Here is an 18,101-nt window from a genome sequence, read left to right as displayed (position 1 = left end):
GAAATGTGTTTGTAAGGTTTGGCGAAATCAGCGAAGCTGCACAGTTTGCACATTTGAGGGTGCTTTTCGTGTCTCTAACACCCTAAGAAATGTACCTCGACGAATCACAACACCTCTGTCTTGGCTTCTTTGCAACCAAAACACCAATAATATCGGTGTTCTGGTTTATAAAAACTCCCCTATTGTACGTTGTTCGTTGTGTGCACGGAAAGCACCCCTGAGGGTGCAAACCGGTTTATTGTGTAGGGATAACGATGGCAGGCTAGTCACTGGCAAAAACTAGAAAGGAGCCAGAACTGAAGCTAAAAGTAGCCAAAGTATTCATGCCAACCTCATCTGTAGCTAAATTGAAATAAAAGGTGATGTTATGTGCAGATAAGTATTGAAAAGTGGATAACCTAATATTGAGTAAAGAAAAACGGAGTGTAACCTGCACGACATTGTTCATTCTATCATATTCTCCAAGCCACAGGTATGTTGAGAATAAACTAACTGTTTATTATGCTTTCGGTACCCCAGCCTACAGTTTGCCTACGATAGAGTTTCCGCGAAAATAATTTCAGGCGAACAACACAGCAGGGAAAATAAACGTTTATGCTGCTTATTTTTTTCCCCTTGAAAGTCAGACTAACACTCCAGATTCAAGTTGCGACATCTGATCTGAAAACAGCCCAGCGCTGTTTTCTTTTTGTTGATATCTCTTGACGCTTTGTGTTTCTTCAATATGATCTGGTGCTAAGAGTGCTATATAACCACACATTTCCATGCATTTGCACGTTCCTTCGTCTGAAAATGTTCAGGGACACTGGTTGAGTGCCTCGGCACGCACTAGCCCGTTGGCGGGGGAAGGACATTTGCAGCCATAGGTCAACATGACAGAAAATATTGCTAACAGTGATTATTGTTCAAATTTGCTTGCTGTTTTATTGGAACGTAACATGCTGTTTTATTGGAAAGTAACCGTAGTCATGGCGCCTACCGAAAATGTTTGTTGCTAGACGGGATCCAAAAGTAGCAAGTTTGGCGCAAATTAGTCACCAACGGCAAGCCTGCCTGTTGCGATGGCGCTATACCTCCACTTCACAGTTAGCAAAGACCCAGGGTGGAGACAGGTGGTGACGGCCTGAGTAATAAATCTATTTAGAGCTTCATTTACTGCGCTTAAAGGACATTCTCAACCGTGATGTCGACGTGAAAGAAACGCTCATAAAATAGGCGCGCCGGTGCATTGATTTGTAAAATGAATCGCTAGTACACGGTGTTAGCCGAAATAGAAAACTACCGCCCACCTTTCACAGAGCGCCTTTTGAAAGGTACTAGGCAGAGTGGCCAGTTCCGCTCGTAATAAGCAGACTTGGGTGTTTTTGTTCGCCCAGTCGCTTGTAGAATTCGCATGTCGCTTGTCGCGTTTCTTGGGGCTAATATATATTTCCTCCGCAGTATAATTATCTTAGTTGTCATCACGTTTACGAATGCTCATTTGCCATTTCAGTTCAATTCAAATCAGCTTCATTGCACGTCTGTCCTGAGGAGACAGAGGCTGAAGGCTTTAATCGCCTGATGGTGGCCTCTGTCCCCCAGAATTCGGAGCAGGTACGCAATACATAAAGCAAAACAGTAACGCTAAAAACCAAACAAATACAAAAATTATTTATGTACAAAAAGATCCGGTAATGAGACGCTACGGCAGGGGTGATTGCTACACTGTTACAGAAATACAGTGCTACAGAGCCACAGTGTTACAGAAAATGTTACAGAAACGTAGAACACGTATGAAATTGCTGTAAACAAATAGCTAGCAACTTAAAATAGTACATAAACAGTTAATCACCGACTTCAGTGGTAATGAGATGTGTCTTCAATTTATGTTTCATTGTTTTCGCGGAATCAGTCCAGCAGGCAATACCTTTGTATTTATTTAGAAGATGCGGAATTCGGTAATGTAATGTCTGCTTTCCCCAGTTCATTCTCACTTTAGGCAATCGACGCTGAATATTCCTGAACTTTTATCCGTCTGTTTCAGTGTAAATGTTTTTTAAAAGGCATTTTATTGAGTATACACTGCATCATTTATATAAGTATATCTGGTTAGGCTTTAATATGCTGTACTTTATGAAGTATTCTCGTGTGCGTAAGTAGTGTATGTCTCCTATATAATTTTCAAATATACGCAGTACCCTTTCTTGTAAACCTAACAACCTATTGTAATTGGCGTTCATAGTTGTTCTCCAAACTAGAGTACAGTATATGTCAGTTTTGAATACACTAATGAGTAGTCAAGTTGTTTTTATAATTATCCACAGTGGTATTAAGGAGCTAATTTTCCTAATGCAACCTATGGTTCTGGCTTTGTGTGCTGTCAAGTGTGAAATGTGCGTATTCCATGTCATGTTTTTGTGGTACCAGACTCCTAAAATTTTCTGTGGCTTATTTCGTGTACTTTGAGTGGATTTACCTTTAACTGCTATGTCGCCTATATTCAGCCTGTTTGGTGATGCAAATAATATGTACAGTGTCTTATTCACATTTACCTGCATTTTATTATGACTTAGCGATATAGTTGATTCTTCTACACGGGAGTTTGTCATTGTTTTCAACAGCTTTATGTCTGTTTCAGTAAGTAATACATTGGTGTCATCTGCATAAATTACGAAGTCTTCTTTAATACCTATACTGGCTATATCATTGATATACAGCAGGAATGAAATCGGCCCGAGTATTGAGTCCTGTGGTAATCTTGTTGTGACATTTATTCGGCTAAATGAAAAGTTACTTATTGCTGTAAATTGGTATCAATTACGTTAATAATATGTCATTAGTTTAATGGAATGGCCCTTATTCCGTAATGTTGAAGCTTCTACAACAGCACTTTGTGATGGACAGAATCAAAGGCCCTTCGTAGGCCAAAAAATTATCCTCGTGTATAATACTTTTGCTCAATTGCTTCAATGTTTTTTTCTTTTATACCCCTGTCACACGGGCACTTAAAAGTCTTTTAAGTAAGCGGTCTTTTTTCGAAAAGGAGTTCCTGACAGCAGACACACGGCACAGAGCGAACTCCTTTTCAGAAGTGGTCTTTTTCGTAAACGGAGTTCGTCGATCTTTTTTACGGCTCCGAATGAGTAGCCTTGAGACCAGTGGGCGCCAGCAATTTTCGAGTGGTGGGAAAAAAATATCGAATGCTTATTTTTTTGTCACCAAAACTCTTTGTAAAAACAAATTTCATATCCTGCAGAAGGTGTAATGAACTCTTTTAATGGTTATTTCCTTTTCTACTCTCGTAAGCAGCGACAATGCGTCGGCAATATCACGTGGTGACGCTCGGTCTCGCGTCATTTCGCACAAGCGAGGAAAGCGTGGCAGTCCTGTGTTTGCCCATCATTCAAATGGTCAAGCTTGTATAGGGCAATGCCGACTCGCTTCTCAGGAGTGATGGTTTCACGCATGCTGGTGCACTGTCTTTTGAGCTCTGTGCGCAAGCTCTCCACAATGAAACGAAAGGTGGACGGGTACACTCGAAAAGATTGCTTGAAGTTCTGCTCACCGAGGTGAGGTACAGTTCCCTCGAACCTGTCGAGAGCAGTTGAGAGCAGCCAAAAACAAACACGGTAAATAAAAGCCCAGTGGTGCCAGACGGACTTTTGCACGTCACTAGTTATGGGAATGCTTCCTTAACTAGTGCAACAAACTTTCACATTTGTGTTTCTTCATCTGTTATTCTTAAATTTATTTGAAAAAACGAGCAGTGCAACAAGTCTTTAATTTGTACATCGTGATACATCGTTTAATTTTCATTGCTTCTCTTTTAACTGCTAGCGCCACGCTTTCGCTAGCGTCTTCGAACGAACGCACGAAAAAGGGATCGTTGGTGCCGTGTGTCTGGGCCGCAACACATCTTTGTTAAAATTTTTGCAACTTCGTAAAAGACCGCTTACTTAAAAGACCATTTGCGCGCCCGTGGGACACAGGTATTACATGAAGCAATCCATGTTCTGTGGACTGTCCTTTAAAAACCCATACTGGGAGTTAGATATGATACTCTATTTGTCTAGAAATTTCATCAGTCTCTCGTTTACGGTCCATCCAAATATTTTCGAAAAGAGTGGTAAGACTGAAAAAGGTCTATATTAGGAAACTTGATTTTCATTTCTTCCCTTGTAGATGGAGTCGCCCTTGCAATATTTAAGCAATCTGGGCCTATGCCTTTTTCAAACGTCAAGTTCATTATGTAAGGTAGAATTGGTGCTATTGTACTAGCGACATGCTTGACTGGTTCCGCTTTTATTTCATCATATCCCGCTGAGACGTCATTTGGCAGTGTGCTGAGTAATTGCGTAATCTTGCGTAGTAATTGCCCAAAAAATTATAGTGTTTGATAAAGGATTAAAAGCCTGCACTGACAACTCACTATCTACATTTACACTAGCATGTTTTCCCGCATTCACGAAATATTCATTTACTGTGTGAGGCATAGCTGCACCTGTTATGACGCGATCAATAATCACCAGTTCTTCGAGAACTATTCGTGTTGTAATCCTTCCAGCGATTTCACTGATTGATCGCCACACTTTCTTTGAGTTTGTTTGGCGGTGTGCGAACAGATTTTGATAGTAGTTATCCTTTGTTTTTTTTAGGTCTGAGTTAAGCTTGTTTTGCACCTTCTTGTACTCTGAAAAACACTCAGGGCTTCTACTAACCACAAAAGCCTCATACATTTTATTTTTTTCTCTTATTCTGTGGTAAAAAGCATGATAAACCCAAGGTTTCTTTATCACTCTTTTTGGTGTCCTGGAAAGTTTTACAGGGAATGAATTGTAGACGAGTGTTGAAGTCATAGTATATAGACGGATTCAACAAACAATGTTAATCATGCACTGGAGAATGTTTACTCAACTGAATCGAGTATAACTACCCTGGGGACAATATAAAGGAAGTATATATGCACTTTTGTTCATAATTGCGCATATTTTCGCTGTACAAAACACTAAAGGAATTCTTCCAACTTCTTTGCATACCTAAGTGACAATTTTTCAAGTGTTTTAAGAGGTTTCATTAATGGCAAAATTTGTTAAGTTTCTTCCTCTTCGGGGCTCTTTTTGTCATGAATATTTTCTTGTAAGATTGCTGGCATCAGCAAACACTTGCCTCGGGGCACACGATCTGTTCTTCGAAGGATGTGCAGGCTAAGGTCGGCGTGACTGTGCATCTAAATACAAAAATAGGGGCTAATTTAGAAACCTGGGAAGTGGGAACTGATAGTTTCGTTATAGAAAACAATATGGGAAAACAGGACAAGAAAGTCAGACGGGACTCTGCGCTGGTTCAATAAACATGCGTGTTTTATTTCGCAAGTACCAATAAATACGCTTCTGTAAGGAAGAAATGAAAAAAGAAAAAAAAAGTAATCCCCTCGCAGCCATCTCGTTTAGTCCGTGAATATGCAAAGTGGAAACGCGGAGTTAATTGCTCTCTTTATCGGTTAGTGCAGCTGACGGCGCGCTTATACGACGGTTCAATTGAATAATTTAGGACCACTCCGTAGATTTCTTTGCACATTCATGGACCTTTCGCAATTAATTCGTAGGGGTTCCCGCTTTTCCGCATACTCGTTATTCCTCTATCAGAAAAAAAGCGTATATATTTGTAACTACAAAGAAAATGTTCATTTTGTCAGCCAGCGCCAAGACCCAGCGGCCTGTATTGTCGCGTCTGCCAGTTGCATTAGCGAGACACAAAATAAGCGAAAGTGCTATTTGTCAAAATGATAACACTAAATGACGCAAGTTCTTTGGCGCGTCAAAAAAAAAACATTAGTTCACCTAAAATATCCAAAAGTCACAGCCATCTTCACCTTCAGTAGTTTTTCCGAACGTATACATCTCGACCTCTGTTATATTCCTCATATCCGTGTTCTTATAGCGTAAATGCCACTCGATGCACAACTGCAGAGCATATGGTTGAAATCTACGCTTTCAAGACACTGTTCACACGCATGTCGTCCGTCGTAGTCTAGATCTATATGCTTCATGCACCAGAGGCTGAGGAGAGCACGCGTAACGTGATGGACTGGCTGTGCGTCAATTTTTTATCCGGGAAGGGTAACCCTTGCCGGCCTAGATAAAAGTGCTTCGTGATTTCGTTAAGAGTGAATAGTCCTCCCTAATGTGCATTGTAGTGGAGGAAACCGGAGTGACGCGGCCGATGAGTGCTCGCGCGGCCTCGTCTGCGTCTCGTCGAGATTCCACAGGCTGCCCCCTAAGCTGCCTGCCCACTTGTACCGATAACCATACGATAGGGTCTGCCTATTATTCGCGGCGTCGTCTGATCTATCTCCCCCTTTGAAAAAGCTTGAGTGGTTGCTCTAGAGTAGCTATATATTGTGATGAAGCTCGAGTGTGTGAGAGCTAGAGCTATCTATGCTTGTTCATCTACTTCTGGCTTCTCGGTGAAAAGAGTGAGTCGGTTGTGCTTTCTTCCGTCTCCGTCGATTACTACTACCGAGTGGGCGTGCTTTTCCGGTATGTGCGCCACATCCACGAAAGCTCTCCAGTCGAGAAACCTTACGGCGTCTGCCGCGAGGTCTCTGGGGCGGGCGAGTCTTCTTCCGGGATTGTGGATCGGGTGTGCGTTTCTTTGGAAGGGGAGCATTGTAATTGATACTAGAACGGCTTTAGGTAACTTGATAACGTTGTCCTTTTCCGGTGTGGTATTCAGACCGAGCTTGACGACAATATCTCTGCCCTATTCGGTGATGGATAGGCGTGCCATCCGTGACGTGTGCTGAGCCTTGGTTATTTCGGCAAGGGGATTGGGCACTCCTAGTTGTTAAGAGGAGAGCAGGGGAGGCATTATCGAGGAATCCCAACGCTTTCTCTGGCGCAATTTACAGGGTGCCACTTCACTAGAAATACGCCACGCCTTTCCCAAACCTTATATAGCCCAAACTTGGTGAAAGTGCACAAAAAAGCGGCAACACTTACAGTTGACTAACTTTACATGATCCCTACAATGGCGAAAATTATGAACCTCATTTCCCTACGATGTGTGTAAGCACTCTTTCATATAAAACGCCAATTCCCGTCCAGTAATAAAGCAACGGCAATCACTTGTTTTCGGCTGATTTCGGTAACTTCTGAGCAACTGCAGAAATTGAACACAATATTTACTCTGTTCTTGCAAACCGGAGCCGAAGTAGTGTGTACAAAACATCAATTTGCTTATTTTCTTATCAGTCGCGTTTGCCTGTTTATTTGGCGCATTTAAAATCTCGTCAGTGAGGTTCGCGATTTGCTTGATATACCTACTTACCATGGCTATGTCGAATCGCGTTCGGTGCTTGCGTAAAGAGAATGGTTCTGCATACCAAGTTGAGTTGAAATGGTTCATAGCAGTCAGTACACTGATTTCATATTGTCGGTTTGGAACGTTAAACCCCACAATTAATACTGTCACCAAGTTATGCCGCAAACACAACAGTGAATGTTGACGACGTGGTGGCACGAAAAGAACACGCACCCGGAATTCATACTTTTAAGAGACACCATGACCACACCACAACAGACTTCCAGCGTCCTAGGCAGTAAATTCTAACTCTTTGGTTGACATTGGCACGGACAGCATTCTTATGCATATATGACCAAGTCCGTCCTATTGTTCAGTTTCTCCTGTGAGACATGTAAGTTGATCCCTATGCGAGCCTCTCACTCGTGTGGTTGCACATGTCAATCTTTTCTTTGGTGCTACTAATAGTTAATGCAGGGGATGGGCTGAGCGGTGGGAATTTTTTTTTTCAATATTTTCTGCAGATTAACATCCGTGGAAGCTATACTTTCAAATATTCATTTCATGCCTCGAAGTAACAAAAAAACAGGCTATGTTATGAGCTCTTTCATGCCTCCCCGAGCGACAAAAGCAGGTGCATCAGTATTTTATTTTTTTTCTCTTTGTCTGCAGCTTACAATTATTTCACCTTAAGATTCTTCTCATGGGTTGGCCATTGCACCAATTTTCTTTTTCTTTTTTGTATATTTTATGGTCTGTCCTAAGAGTGCGTGGGTACTTGCTATTTAATGTAATTTCGAGCTTGTGTTTTTATATTTTGAACAATTTTTTCTGTTTCTGAGCCTATTATTATTATTATTATTATTATTATTATTATTATTATTATTATTATTATTATTATTATTATTATTATTATTATTATTATTGCTACTGTGTTATCGATTAGAGCTAAGTGCCAAAAGCAGTATAGCATGAATTATGATGCCCTCAGCAAAGCTGCACAAGTTTAATTATTTGCAGGTGCCGGGATGGCCAGCATGTGTATTGAAAACGTTTCCCAGGCAATTTTTGCACCAAAGAATAAGATATGTGTAATTTATTTTTTTCCGGACAAACGGCGATCATGTGGCCGAGCCTTCCGTGTGAAGGCAAAATTGCACATGCACGTGCAATGCGATGTTCAGGTCTCCTACTCCTTTCTCGACGCCATCGAAAATTAAAAGAAAACAAGAAGTTTTGTATAACCATGGTGGTGCTTTCCCGAGCAATAGAAATGGGCAGACCATGGAGCGGCTTGCGCCTCTTTTTATGAAAAGTGGAAATCACCAGACCTATGCTATATGCCTACCACGATGTATCCATATCATAGGTACCATGGAGTGACTTGAGAAGGTACCACGGCAAGTCTGAGCTGTGCATTCCCAGCACGTGCTAGCCTCTGCGACTGACCGCAGCGAGTTAGCTCGGAGCGCGCCGTCTAGTTTCGGCTATCGATAGCAAAAGTCCTCCGTGCGTAGGCCTTAAAGGAAGCAGCGAAAGAACGCTTCCCGAATGACTGTGGCGATATTGAAGCTTGCATTGCAACTCACCTAAACGTGTGGGGGCGAATAAAATCGCTGAACATGCGACTGAACTCCAGGATGCATAGTATACGCAGTCAACTGGACTGGTGGATTCCTTCGAGGACCTACGACGGCAACTAGCATACGTCCACTATATGACACCCTCCCCCTCCACCTTTTTTTACCTCACTGGCACACCTCCGATATTAAAAGACGTAGAGAAAAGATTGGTGTCTTCCCGTTTTCAGTTCATGCATATACGTCACTTAACATGGCAGTGGCCGAGGTAGTGTTAGTAGGCATCCGATGGTGTTAACAGGAAAGTGGGTGTGTAGGGAGAAAAAGCTCTAGGTTATATTAAAAAAAAAAGACCTTCCCTAGTTTTCCACGGTCACAAAGCGGCGAGGCTCTTGAGTTCTTCATGAGTTGTGTTGCTTTACCAACGACTGAAATTGAAGGTTAAGGTTGAAAAGAAGGGCTCCGGGAAAAAATGAAAAAAAAAGATGATGAGAAAATGTTTTGAAATTTGGATTGCGATTCCGCGTGCAAATGGAAATAGGTGGAGCTAACGTGCTGTTCGTTGAAAGGACGAGAATAACTAGGTGTATGTAGAAAACGCAACCACATTATATATAGAGAGACCGTGCCAGAAAGTAAGCTAAAACCATTTTCTGACGTCCACAAGTGTTGTAGCACAGGTTAGGTTGCATAAGCACTGTACTATATATAAGAAGGAAATACGACACAGAAGTGAAGAGAAAGTAGGCGCTAAACTTCCAACTCAAGCCTGTGAAACCACACCAGCACAATCTTAAATGCGAAGGTTTTCTTAGTGAACCTCGGCGGCTTTGAGCGTATCTATCTATCTATCTATCTATCTATCTATCTATCTATCTATCTATCTATCTATCTATCTATCTATCTATCTATCTATCTAACTATCTATCTAGCCGCCTATGACTTTTAGCTCTCCTGGCCGTTTCAATAATGGTATCAATACCAAACTTGGTATGGCATTACATGACTGTATGAAGAACATATTTGACTAGTCATGACACGAAAAACTTGACATGTATGTCATGAATGTCATGATTTACATTTCATGGTCCTGCAGCTCTTACGGCGCTTTCGTTCACATGACATGTTGCGAAACTGGTTTGGTATGACATGACTGCACGGCAAACACAAGCGACAGACCCTAATATTAAAATCATGACATGCGTGTCCTGTAACAACATGACTACATGTTACGCTCACGATGCGCTCGCGGCCGTTTCGCTAGCGTCAGACATAGCCAATTTGGTACTATAATACGTGAATGGATGAAGAAGGTATGTGACTGTTCCAAACATAATAATCTTGAGATGCGTGTCATGTAACAACATGAGTACATGCCACGCTCAAGATGCGCTGGTGGCCGTTTTGCTATTTTCAGTTATACCAAATTTGGTATTACGGGGCGTGAATGGACGACGAAGGTATGATACTGGCGCAAACATGATAAACATGAGATGCGTGTCTTGTAACAACATGACTACATGCTACTTTATGATGCGCTCACGGCCGTTTCGCTAGCTTCACATATGCCAAATCTACTATTACGTGACAACAATGGATGACCAAGATACGTGACTGGTGCAAACATAATATTCTTGAGATGCGTGTTGTGTGTGAACATGACTACATGCCACAGTCAAGGCGCCAATACGTTTCGACATGGCCCGGTGCGCGTTCTGGCCGGCGTTCATTTCGTCACGTCACGCTGACAACGCCAGGCGCCAGTCCTGCCATATACTCGAAGGCGCGCGCCGCGCTGTGTTGCTTTGACGCATGCGCGTTTCAGCGCGTTCGGCGTCCCTCCGTCACGAAAGAAGCGAGACGTGGTGCTGTGAATGGGAAACGCATCGGCATAGAGTAATGCTACTCTATGGCATCGGGGCGAAAATGCAGCATGTTGCATTTCGCGCTGGTTGCCGTCGGGCCGCGCCGACGGACGCTGGTCGCGCCTGACGTCAGACTATGGAGTGCTCGTGTTTTGCTAATGTAGCGTCACTGTGCCCAGCGTGCGTGCGCGACAACGCTACATTAGAGTATAATGAGCCCTTCATGATGCGCTCGTGGCCGTTTCGCTGGCTCCACATATACCAAATTCGGTGTTACGTAACGTAAATGAATGACGAAATATATGACTGGTGCAAAACATGGCAATCGTACACGCGTGTCATGTTAGAACATGACAACATACCACGCTGATAGCGTGCTCGCGGCCATTTCGCTAGCTCCACATATACTAAATTTGGTACTACGTGACGTGAATAGATGCCAAAAGTAAACGACATATCTAAACATAATATCATGACACGGAAGTCATGTACGGCGTAATTTAACCTCCACCTCTTAACGTTGTTCTGATTTTAAAGTGACATATCAACATTTCTCATTCATGCTTCGCATATCATCCATTGCCAATGTACGTGGGATCTGCCGATTCTTCGGAAGTTGGAAGTTTGGCGCCAACCTTTGTCTTTACGTCTGTGTCGTATTTCCTTCTGATATGTAGTACAGCACTAATACAATGTAAGTATGTTTTTTGAAGAGTACTTATTAGATATTGCACACAACTGTGACGAATTTTACGTCTGTTTTTTTTTTTCGCTTGCAGGGGAAACACAGATGATGAAGGACCCTGAGGCCCGAGCAATACAGCGTACGGCTACACAGACGTATCACCTGCGGCATCGCAGGAACGGAATGAAAACCTGAACAATTTCTTTTCTTCATGTCGGAGTAACTATTTACTGCCTTACGCCGTTTTAGTGTGAGAGTTTTTTTCTACACTTGTCTTTTCTCGTTATTATAGCTTGCGTTCTTTTAATCGACTTGAGCAGCATCACGCTTGAGGTGAGCGTGCAGACAAACTTTAGTGGCGTAAAAAGTAAGCGCACAAATGCAATTTAGTTTGTTTGTAATGGTAATATAACAAAAATACTCCATGCACAGAAGTTAAGTAAATATACTTTCTTCTTGTGCTGAAGTATGAGCAAAAAAGTACTGAATTAACAACTGAACCGAAATGCTGAAAGATTGATCCTCGGTTCACCGACTTACACTTCGCGCTTATTATAGACCAATCAGGTTTTACCGTAACACACCTTTGACAGCTTAGCACATGGGTTCATATTAACACATCTCAGAAATTCTTTGGAAGGTGAGACTCTATATGAGAACTTCAAACATTTGCTTTTAAATAGTGGAGATAGGCAGTCCCGCCAAAGGGGAGAATGGGACCCGTACCTGCAAAGACCAATGCGATTTTTGGGTACATAAAGAAAGATGCAGCTGATATATATATATATATATATATATATATATATATATATATATATATATATATATATATATATATATATATATATATATATATATATATATATATATATGTATATATATATATATATATATATATATATACATATAACGCGTTCGATGCTCTATTCGAAGGTCGTAGGTTCGTTTCCTCCTCACGGCTGGGTATTTTTTTCACCCACTTTTCTTTCTTCTTATTTACAATCCATTGGTTCTAATAACTTCCCCTGTACATTCCTTGGCATTACTGTCTGTTAGATCTCATTAATAATGTGTCAAAACACGAAAAAACGAGCCCTTAGGTATACACTTCTTTCCCTTATATATATATATATATATATATATATATATATATATATATATATATATATATATATATATATATATATATATATATATATATATATATATATATATATATATATTGTAGCGAAGCCTCCGAACGCTGAAATGGGTCGAACTCTTGAGTACCTTCTAGTGGGGCTACCCAACAAGGACGCCGCTCGCGCTGAGAGCCCGTGCTTGGCTGTGACTGTCGCCATTATATATTCTCGCTCGTTGCCGGCTAGTAAACGCCTTAACAATTTGGTGGAGAGTGCTGCGATCCCTGTCTATGCCTTTGGAGCTACGATCACGTACCCTGCCATCTACTATGTACCACGACGCTTCTCAGCAAACGCCTCCTCCAATGCCACCCCTTGTCCCGGTGTCCCCAGAATCCGCGATCCACCCATCTTCACTGGCGCTGATGGCACTGACGTGGAGGACTGGCTCGCTATTTACGAGCGCGTGAGCGTCCTCAACAAATGGGACGAGGACGGCAAGCTGACCAACTTGGTATTCTACCTTACGGGTGTTGCCAGTTTGTGGTATAACAACCACGCGTCCGATTTTGCCACCTGGTCCGATTTCAAGACCGCAATCATCAACGTCTTCGGCCGTCCTGCTGTTCGCAAGCTACAAGCCGAGCAGCGCTTGCGTGAACGTGCTCAGGAGGCTGGTGAGTCATTCACCAGCTATATTGAAGACGTCCTGGACCTATCCAACAAATCTAATCCCACCATGTCCGAGTCTGACAAGATCCGGAACATCATGGAAGGCATTGACGATGATGCCTTCACGATGCTGCTCGCCAAAAACCCCGGCACAGTGGCTGAGGTCATCACACTGTGCCAGAGCTACGAGGAGCTCCGCCGGCAGCGTTCGATAACCCGACGCTCCCCACCACGAGCTGCAACGCTTGCTGGCTTGGAGGCCAGTTGTGACCAAGTGGCGTTGATGGCAGACCTAAAGTCCTTCATCCGTGAGGAAATCGCGCGTCAGTTCTCGCTTCTGCCCTTCGCCCACCAACCGACTGTTCAACAATCGACTACTACCCTTCTCCCTCCCATCCGTCGAGCGATTGAACACGAAATAGCGGAGGTAATGCCTGCGTACCACCCCCCACAGCCTCCGGCTCCTGCGCCCCTGAGTTACGCGCAAGTGGTCGCCAGGCCGCCCCAAGTCGTTCCAGCTGCAGCTCGACCTCCGTCCTTTGCAGCGGGTGTGCCCGCTACGTATGTTGACGTAACGCCTCAGCCTCAGCTTCAGTCCACCATGCAGCCACCGTTCCGTCCATCAGCCCTTGCGACATGGGTGAGGCCTACCCCGGTGAACAGATGGCGCACACCCGACAACCGGCCCATCTGCTTTGCGTGCGGTTACGCCGGTCACGTGGCCCGTTATTGCCATCGCGTACAGCCGGCTCCAATTTCTTCACCTGTTGCTGGCCAACTCAGCCGTCTTTATCGCGAAGAACCGCCGTCTATGCGACCTCGATCTCGCCCAGGTCCATCTCGACGATCGCCGTCTCCACGACGTCGTTCCCTGTCCCCCATGCGGCCAAGTGCGGCAGCTCATGAGCGGGAAAACTAGTCGTCGCAGTCCCCGAGGCAAGGACTGCGACGCTATCGCAATGTGAAAGCTCTCAGAGCAGCCCCTAGAATGTCATTGACGTGTTTGTGGACGGTGTTTGTGCATCGGCTCTTATTGACACTGGAGCTGCCGTATCAGTTATGGACGAAAAACTCTGCCGCTTACTTCGAAAAGTGACGACGCCGCTTTCTGGGTTATCCCTCCGTACTGCAAGTTTGCACCGCATTCATCCTACAGCAGGGTGCACAGCTCGCGTTGTCATCCAGGACGTTCTGTATGTCGCCCAGTTCATCATCATTCAGGCATGCTCTCATGACGTCATACTGGGATGGGACTTTCTCTCCCGCCATGACGCCGTCATCCATTGTGCCGCCGCCGAAATTGAGCTCTCACCCTTCTTGCATTTGACGCCAGAAGACAGTCCCCCGACACTGAGCAAGATTCTAACGAAAGACGATACAACAGTGCCTCCAAACTCGACGACAGCTGTGTCTGTCTACTGCGCTGGTCTCTCCGACACCATTGGACTTGTTTCGCCATCTGACCACGCTTGCAGCAGGAAAGGGTTGCTAGTACCTTTCGCGACCGTGCAGGTCAACCAGGGCCACACTGCTATTTTTGTAACCAACCCGTCCTCGTACGCTGTTAACTTGCTTCGAGGGGAATGTCTCGGCAGAGTGGAACCAGTCGACGACGCACAAGTCCTGGACGTACCCGATGACACGCGCGGTCCCAGGTCGTGTACCATCAATGCTGTTTCCACTTCTGATTCGTCATCTGCTGATGTATTTGGCCCCTCCATCGCTGACAACCTTACGGCCGTACAGCGTTCCCAACTTCTGGACCTGTTGCAAGAATATCGTTCTTCTTTCGATGTCGGGCGAAGTTCTCTCGGTCGCACGTCCGTTGTTACGCATCGCATCGACACTGGTGCCCATCCACCTTTACGGCAACGTCCATATCGCGTGTCACCTGCTGAACGTCGAGTAATTAATGATCAGGTTGACGATATGCTCCGACGCGATGTTATTCGGCCCTCGGACAGTCCATGGGCGTCTCCTGTTGTTCTTGTTGCGAAGAAAGACGGTTCTGTGCGGTTCTGTGTGGACTACAGACGGCTCAATAAGATCACTCGCAAGGATGTTTATCCACTGCCACGCATCGATGACGCGATTGACAGCCTTCATGGAGCCGATTTTTTTTCTTCTCTCGATCTGCGCTCGGGGTACCTGCAAGTACCCATGGCTGACGACGCTCGACCAAAGACCGCCTTCATCACGCCAGACGGCTGGTACGAGTTCAACGTCATGCCGTTTGGTCTATGTAATGCACCTGCGACCTTTGAGCGCATGATGGACACCGTTCTGCGCAACTTGAAATGGTACACGTGCTTGTGTTACCTCGACGATGTCATTGTCTTTGCTCCGGATTTCTCCACGCATCTCCAACGTCTGAAAGAAGTTTGCGCACGTGTGAGCAATGCCGGCTTGCAACTAAATCTGAAAAAGTGCCGCTTTGCAGCACGGCAACTCACCACACTGGGGTACGTCGTGTCCAAAGACGGCATTCTTCCTGATCCTGCCAAGCTTCAGGCCATGGCCGAATTCCCCAAACCTGCATCTGTCAAAGAACTGCGTAGTTTCGTGGGCCTGTGCTCATACTTCCGACGCTTCATACGAAATTTCGCCACGATAATATCACCGCGGACGAAGCTCCTTGGAAGCAACGGGCCCTTCAATTCGTGGTCATCCGAGTGCGACGACGCGTTCGCGAAGCTCCGCCATTTGTTGACGTCGCCTCCCATTCTACGCCACTACGACCCTACAGCCCCAACGGAGGTGCACACGGACGCCAGCGGAGTAGGCCTCGGCGCTGTCCTGGCGCAGCGAAAACCCGGATTCCCTGAATATGTCGTAGCATATGCAAGCCGTACGCTCACGAGAGCCGAGAAAAACTACACCGTCACGGAGAAAGAGTGCCTGGCGATCGTCTGGGCTCTTACAAAGTTTCGACCTTATTTGTATGGTCGCCCATTCGATGTCGTCACCGACCATCATGCACTATGCTGGCTTTCATCATTGAAGGATCCCTCAGGCCGTCTCGCCCGTTGGGCTCTTCGCTTACAAGACTACGACATCCGCGTGCTGTACCGCAACGGACGCCAGCATGCTGACGCCGACGCCCTCTCGCGCTCCCCTCTGCCTGAAGGTGATGTGCTCTGCTCAGTATCCACGGCTGCTGTTTCTGCCATTGATGTTGACATCATCGCTACCGAACAGCGAAAGGATAATTGGATCGGCACGCTCATCGACATGCTCTCTGATCCATCCGCAACGCCATCCACGCGTGCCTTGCGTCGTCAAGCTCGCCGTTTCACCATCCGTGACGGCCTTCTACACCGACGCAATTACGACGCCGACGGCCGGCAGTGGTTACTCGTGATACCCCGCAGTCTGCGGTCAGAAATATGTGAATCCTTCCATTCTGATCCGCAATGCGCGCACTCTGGGGTATTCAAGACCTACCATCGCATTCGACAACGCTACTTTTGGCGCGGCATGTACCGCTATGTGCAGCAGTTCGTTCGCTCTTGCCTCACTTGCCAACGCCGTAAACCGTCAGCACACATGTCGCACGCCGGTCTGCAACCGTTACCTTGCCCTGACCGTCCCTTTGGGCGCGTAGGTATCGATTTGTATGGACCACTTCCTCTGACGTCGGCTGGTAACCGCTGGGCCATCGTTGCCGTTGACCATTTAACGCGATACGCCGAAACCGCCGCTCTCCCTGCGGCTACTGCGCGCGATGTTGCGTCCTTCCTGCTGCATCGATTTATACTGCGCCACGGACCACCCCAAGAGCTTCTCAGCGATCGAGGCCATGTCTTCTTGTCGGAAGTGATCGAAGCCATTCTGACGGAGTGCCATTCTGTCCACCGCAAAACTACTGCTTACCACCCACAGACGAATGGCCTCACCGAACGCTTTAACCGCACTCTCGGCGACATGCTTTCTATGTACGTCGCTGCCAACCACACTAATTGGGATAATACACTGCCCTTCGTCACCTACGCCTACAACACCGCCCCTCAGAGCACGACTGGTTTTTCACCCTTCTACTTGCTGTACGGAAGGCACCCGTCGCACACCATGGACACGATACTCCCGTACACGCCGGATCTATCTGAGTGTACAGCGATTTCCGAGACAGCCAGGCTTGCTGAAGAGTGTCGCGAGCTTGCCAAGACTTTTACGACGCAAGAGCAAGAGCGGCAGAAGAGTATTCGTGATGGCTCCACCACTTCTGAGCCCACGTTCTTTCCTGGTGCGCTTGTATGGCTCTCGATCCCGACATCTGCAGCTGGCCTCTCTTCCAAGCTACGTCCCAAATACGAAGGCCCCTACCGTGTCATCGAGCGCACCTCACCCGTCAACTATCTGATCGAACCCGTTGAACAATCTTCGGACATGCGCCGCCGTGGGCGAGACATCGTCAACGTGGAGCGCCTGAAGGCTTATTATGACCCGCTCATAGTAAGGAGCTGTTAGGTCGCCAGGCGGCTCCCTCTTCGACCCCGGGGTAATTGTAGCGAAGCCTCCGAACGCTGAAATGGGTCGAACTCTTAAGTACCTTCTAGTGGGGCTACCCAACAAGGACGCCGCTCGCGCTGAGAGCCCGTGCTTGGCTGTGACTGTCGCCATTATATATTCTCGCTCGTTGCCGGCTAGTAAACGCCTTAACAATATATATATATATATATATATATATATATATATATATATATATATATATATATATATACAAATTGATAAGATACTTCGAAGGGAATTATCGGTAAACTGCACATCCTTCGTCCATCCATTTGCACCAACACTGTCTGGGTCTCTGTCTATTGTCTAATATTTATCGATTGTCTATTATTTGTCTATTGAATCAAATGTAACGAAGACAATTTCTACATGGTGTTTTCAGTAATCA

General features: G+C 45.4%; 1 protein-coding gene across 1 annotated transcript in view; it reads left to right on the top strand.

Annotated features, from left to right (window-relative positions):
* Positions 1-11,623, top strand: part of LOC142817328 (uncharacterized) — a 121,225-nt gene extending 109,602 nt beyond the window's left edge. The window contains exon 6 of the mRNA XM_075894365.1: positions 11,506-11,623. Coding sequence (XP_075750480.1) covers positions 11,506-11,606 — 101 coding nt within the window. The 3' untranslated portion in view covers positions 11,607-11,623. The remainder of the gene's footprint in view (positions 1-11,505) is intronic.
* Positions 11,624-18,101: the final 6,478 nt, after the last annotated feature.

The sequence above is a fragment of the Rhipicephalus microplus genome, chromosome 5 (assembly GCF_043290135.1).
Source record: "Rhipicephalus microplus isolate Deutch F79 chromosome 5, USDA_Rmic, whole genome shotgun sequence".
Classification (NCBI taxonomy): Eukaryota; Metazoa; Arthropoda; class Arachnida; order Ixodida; family Ixodidae; genus Rhipicephalus; species Rhipicephalus microplus.
The sequence above is the reverse complement of the archived record's forward strand: the minus strand, read 5'-3'. Positions and strand labels throughout refer to the sequence as shown.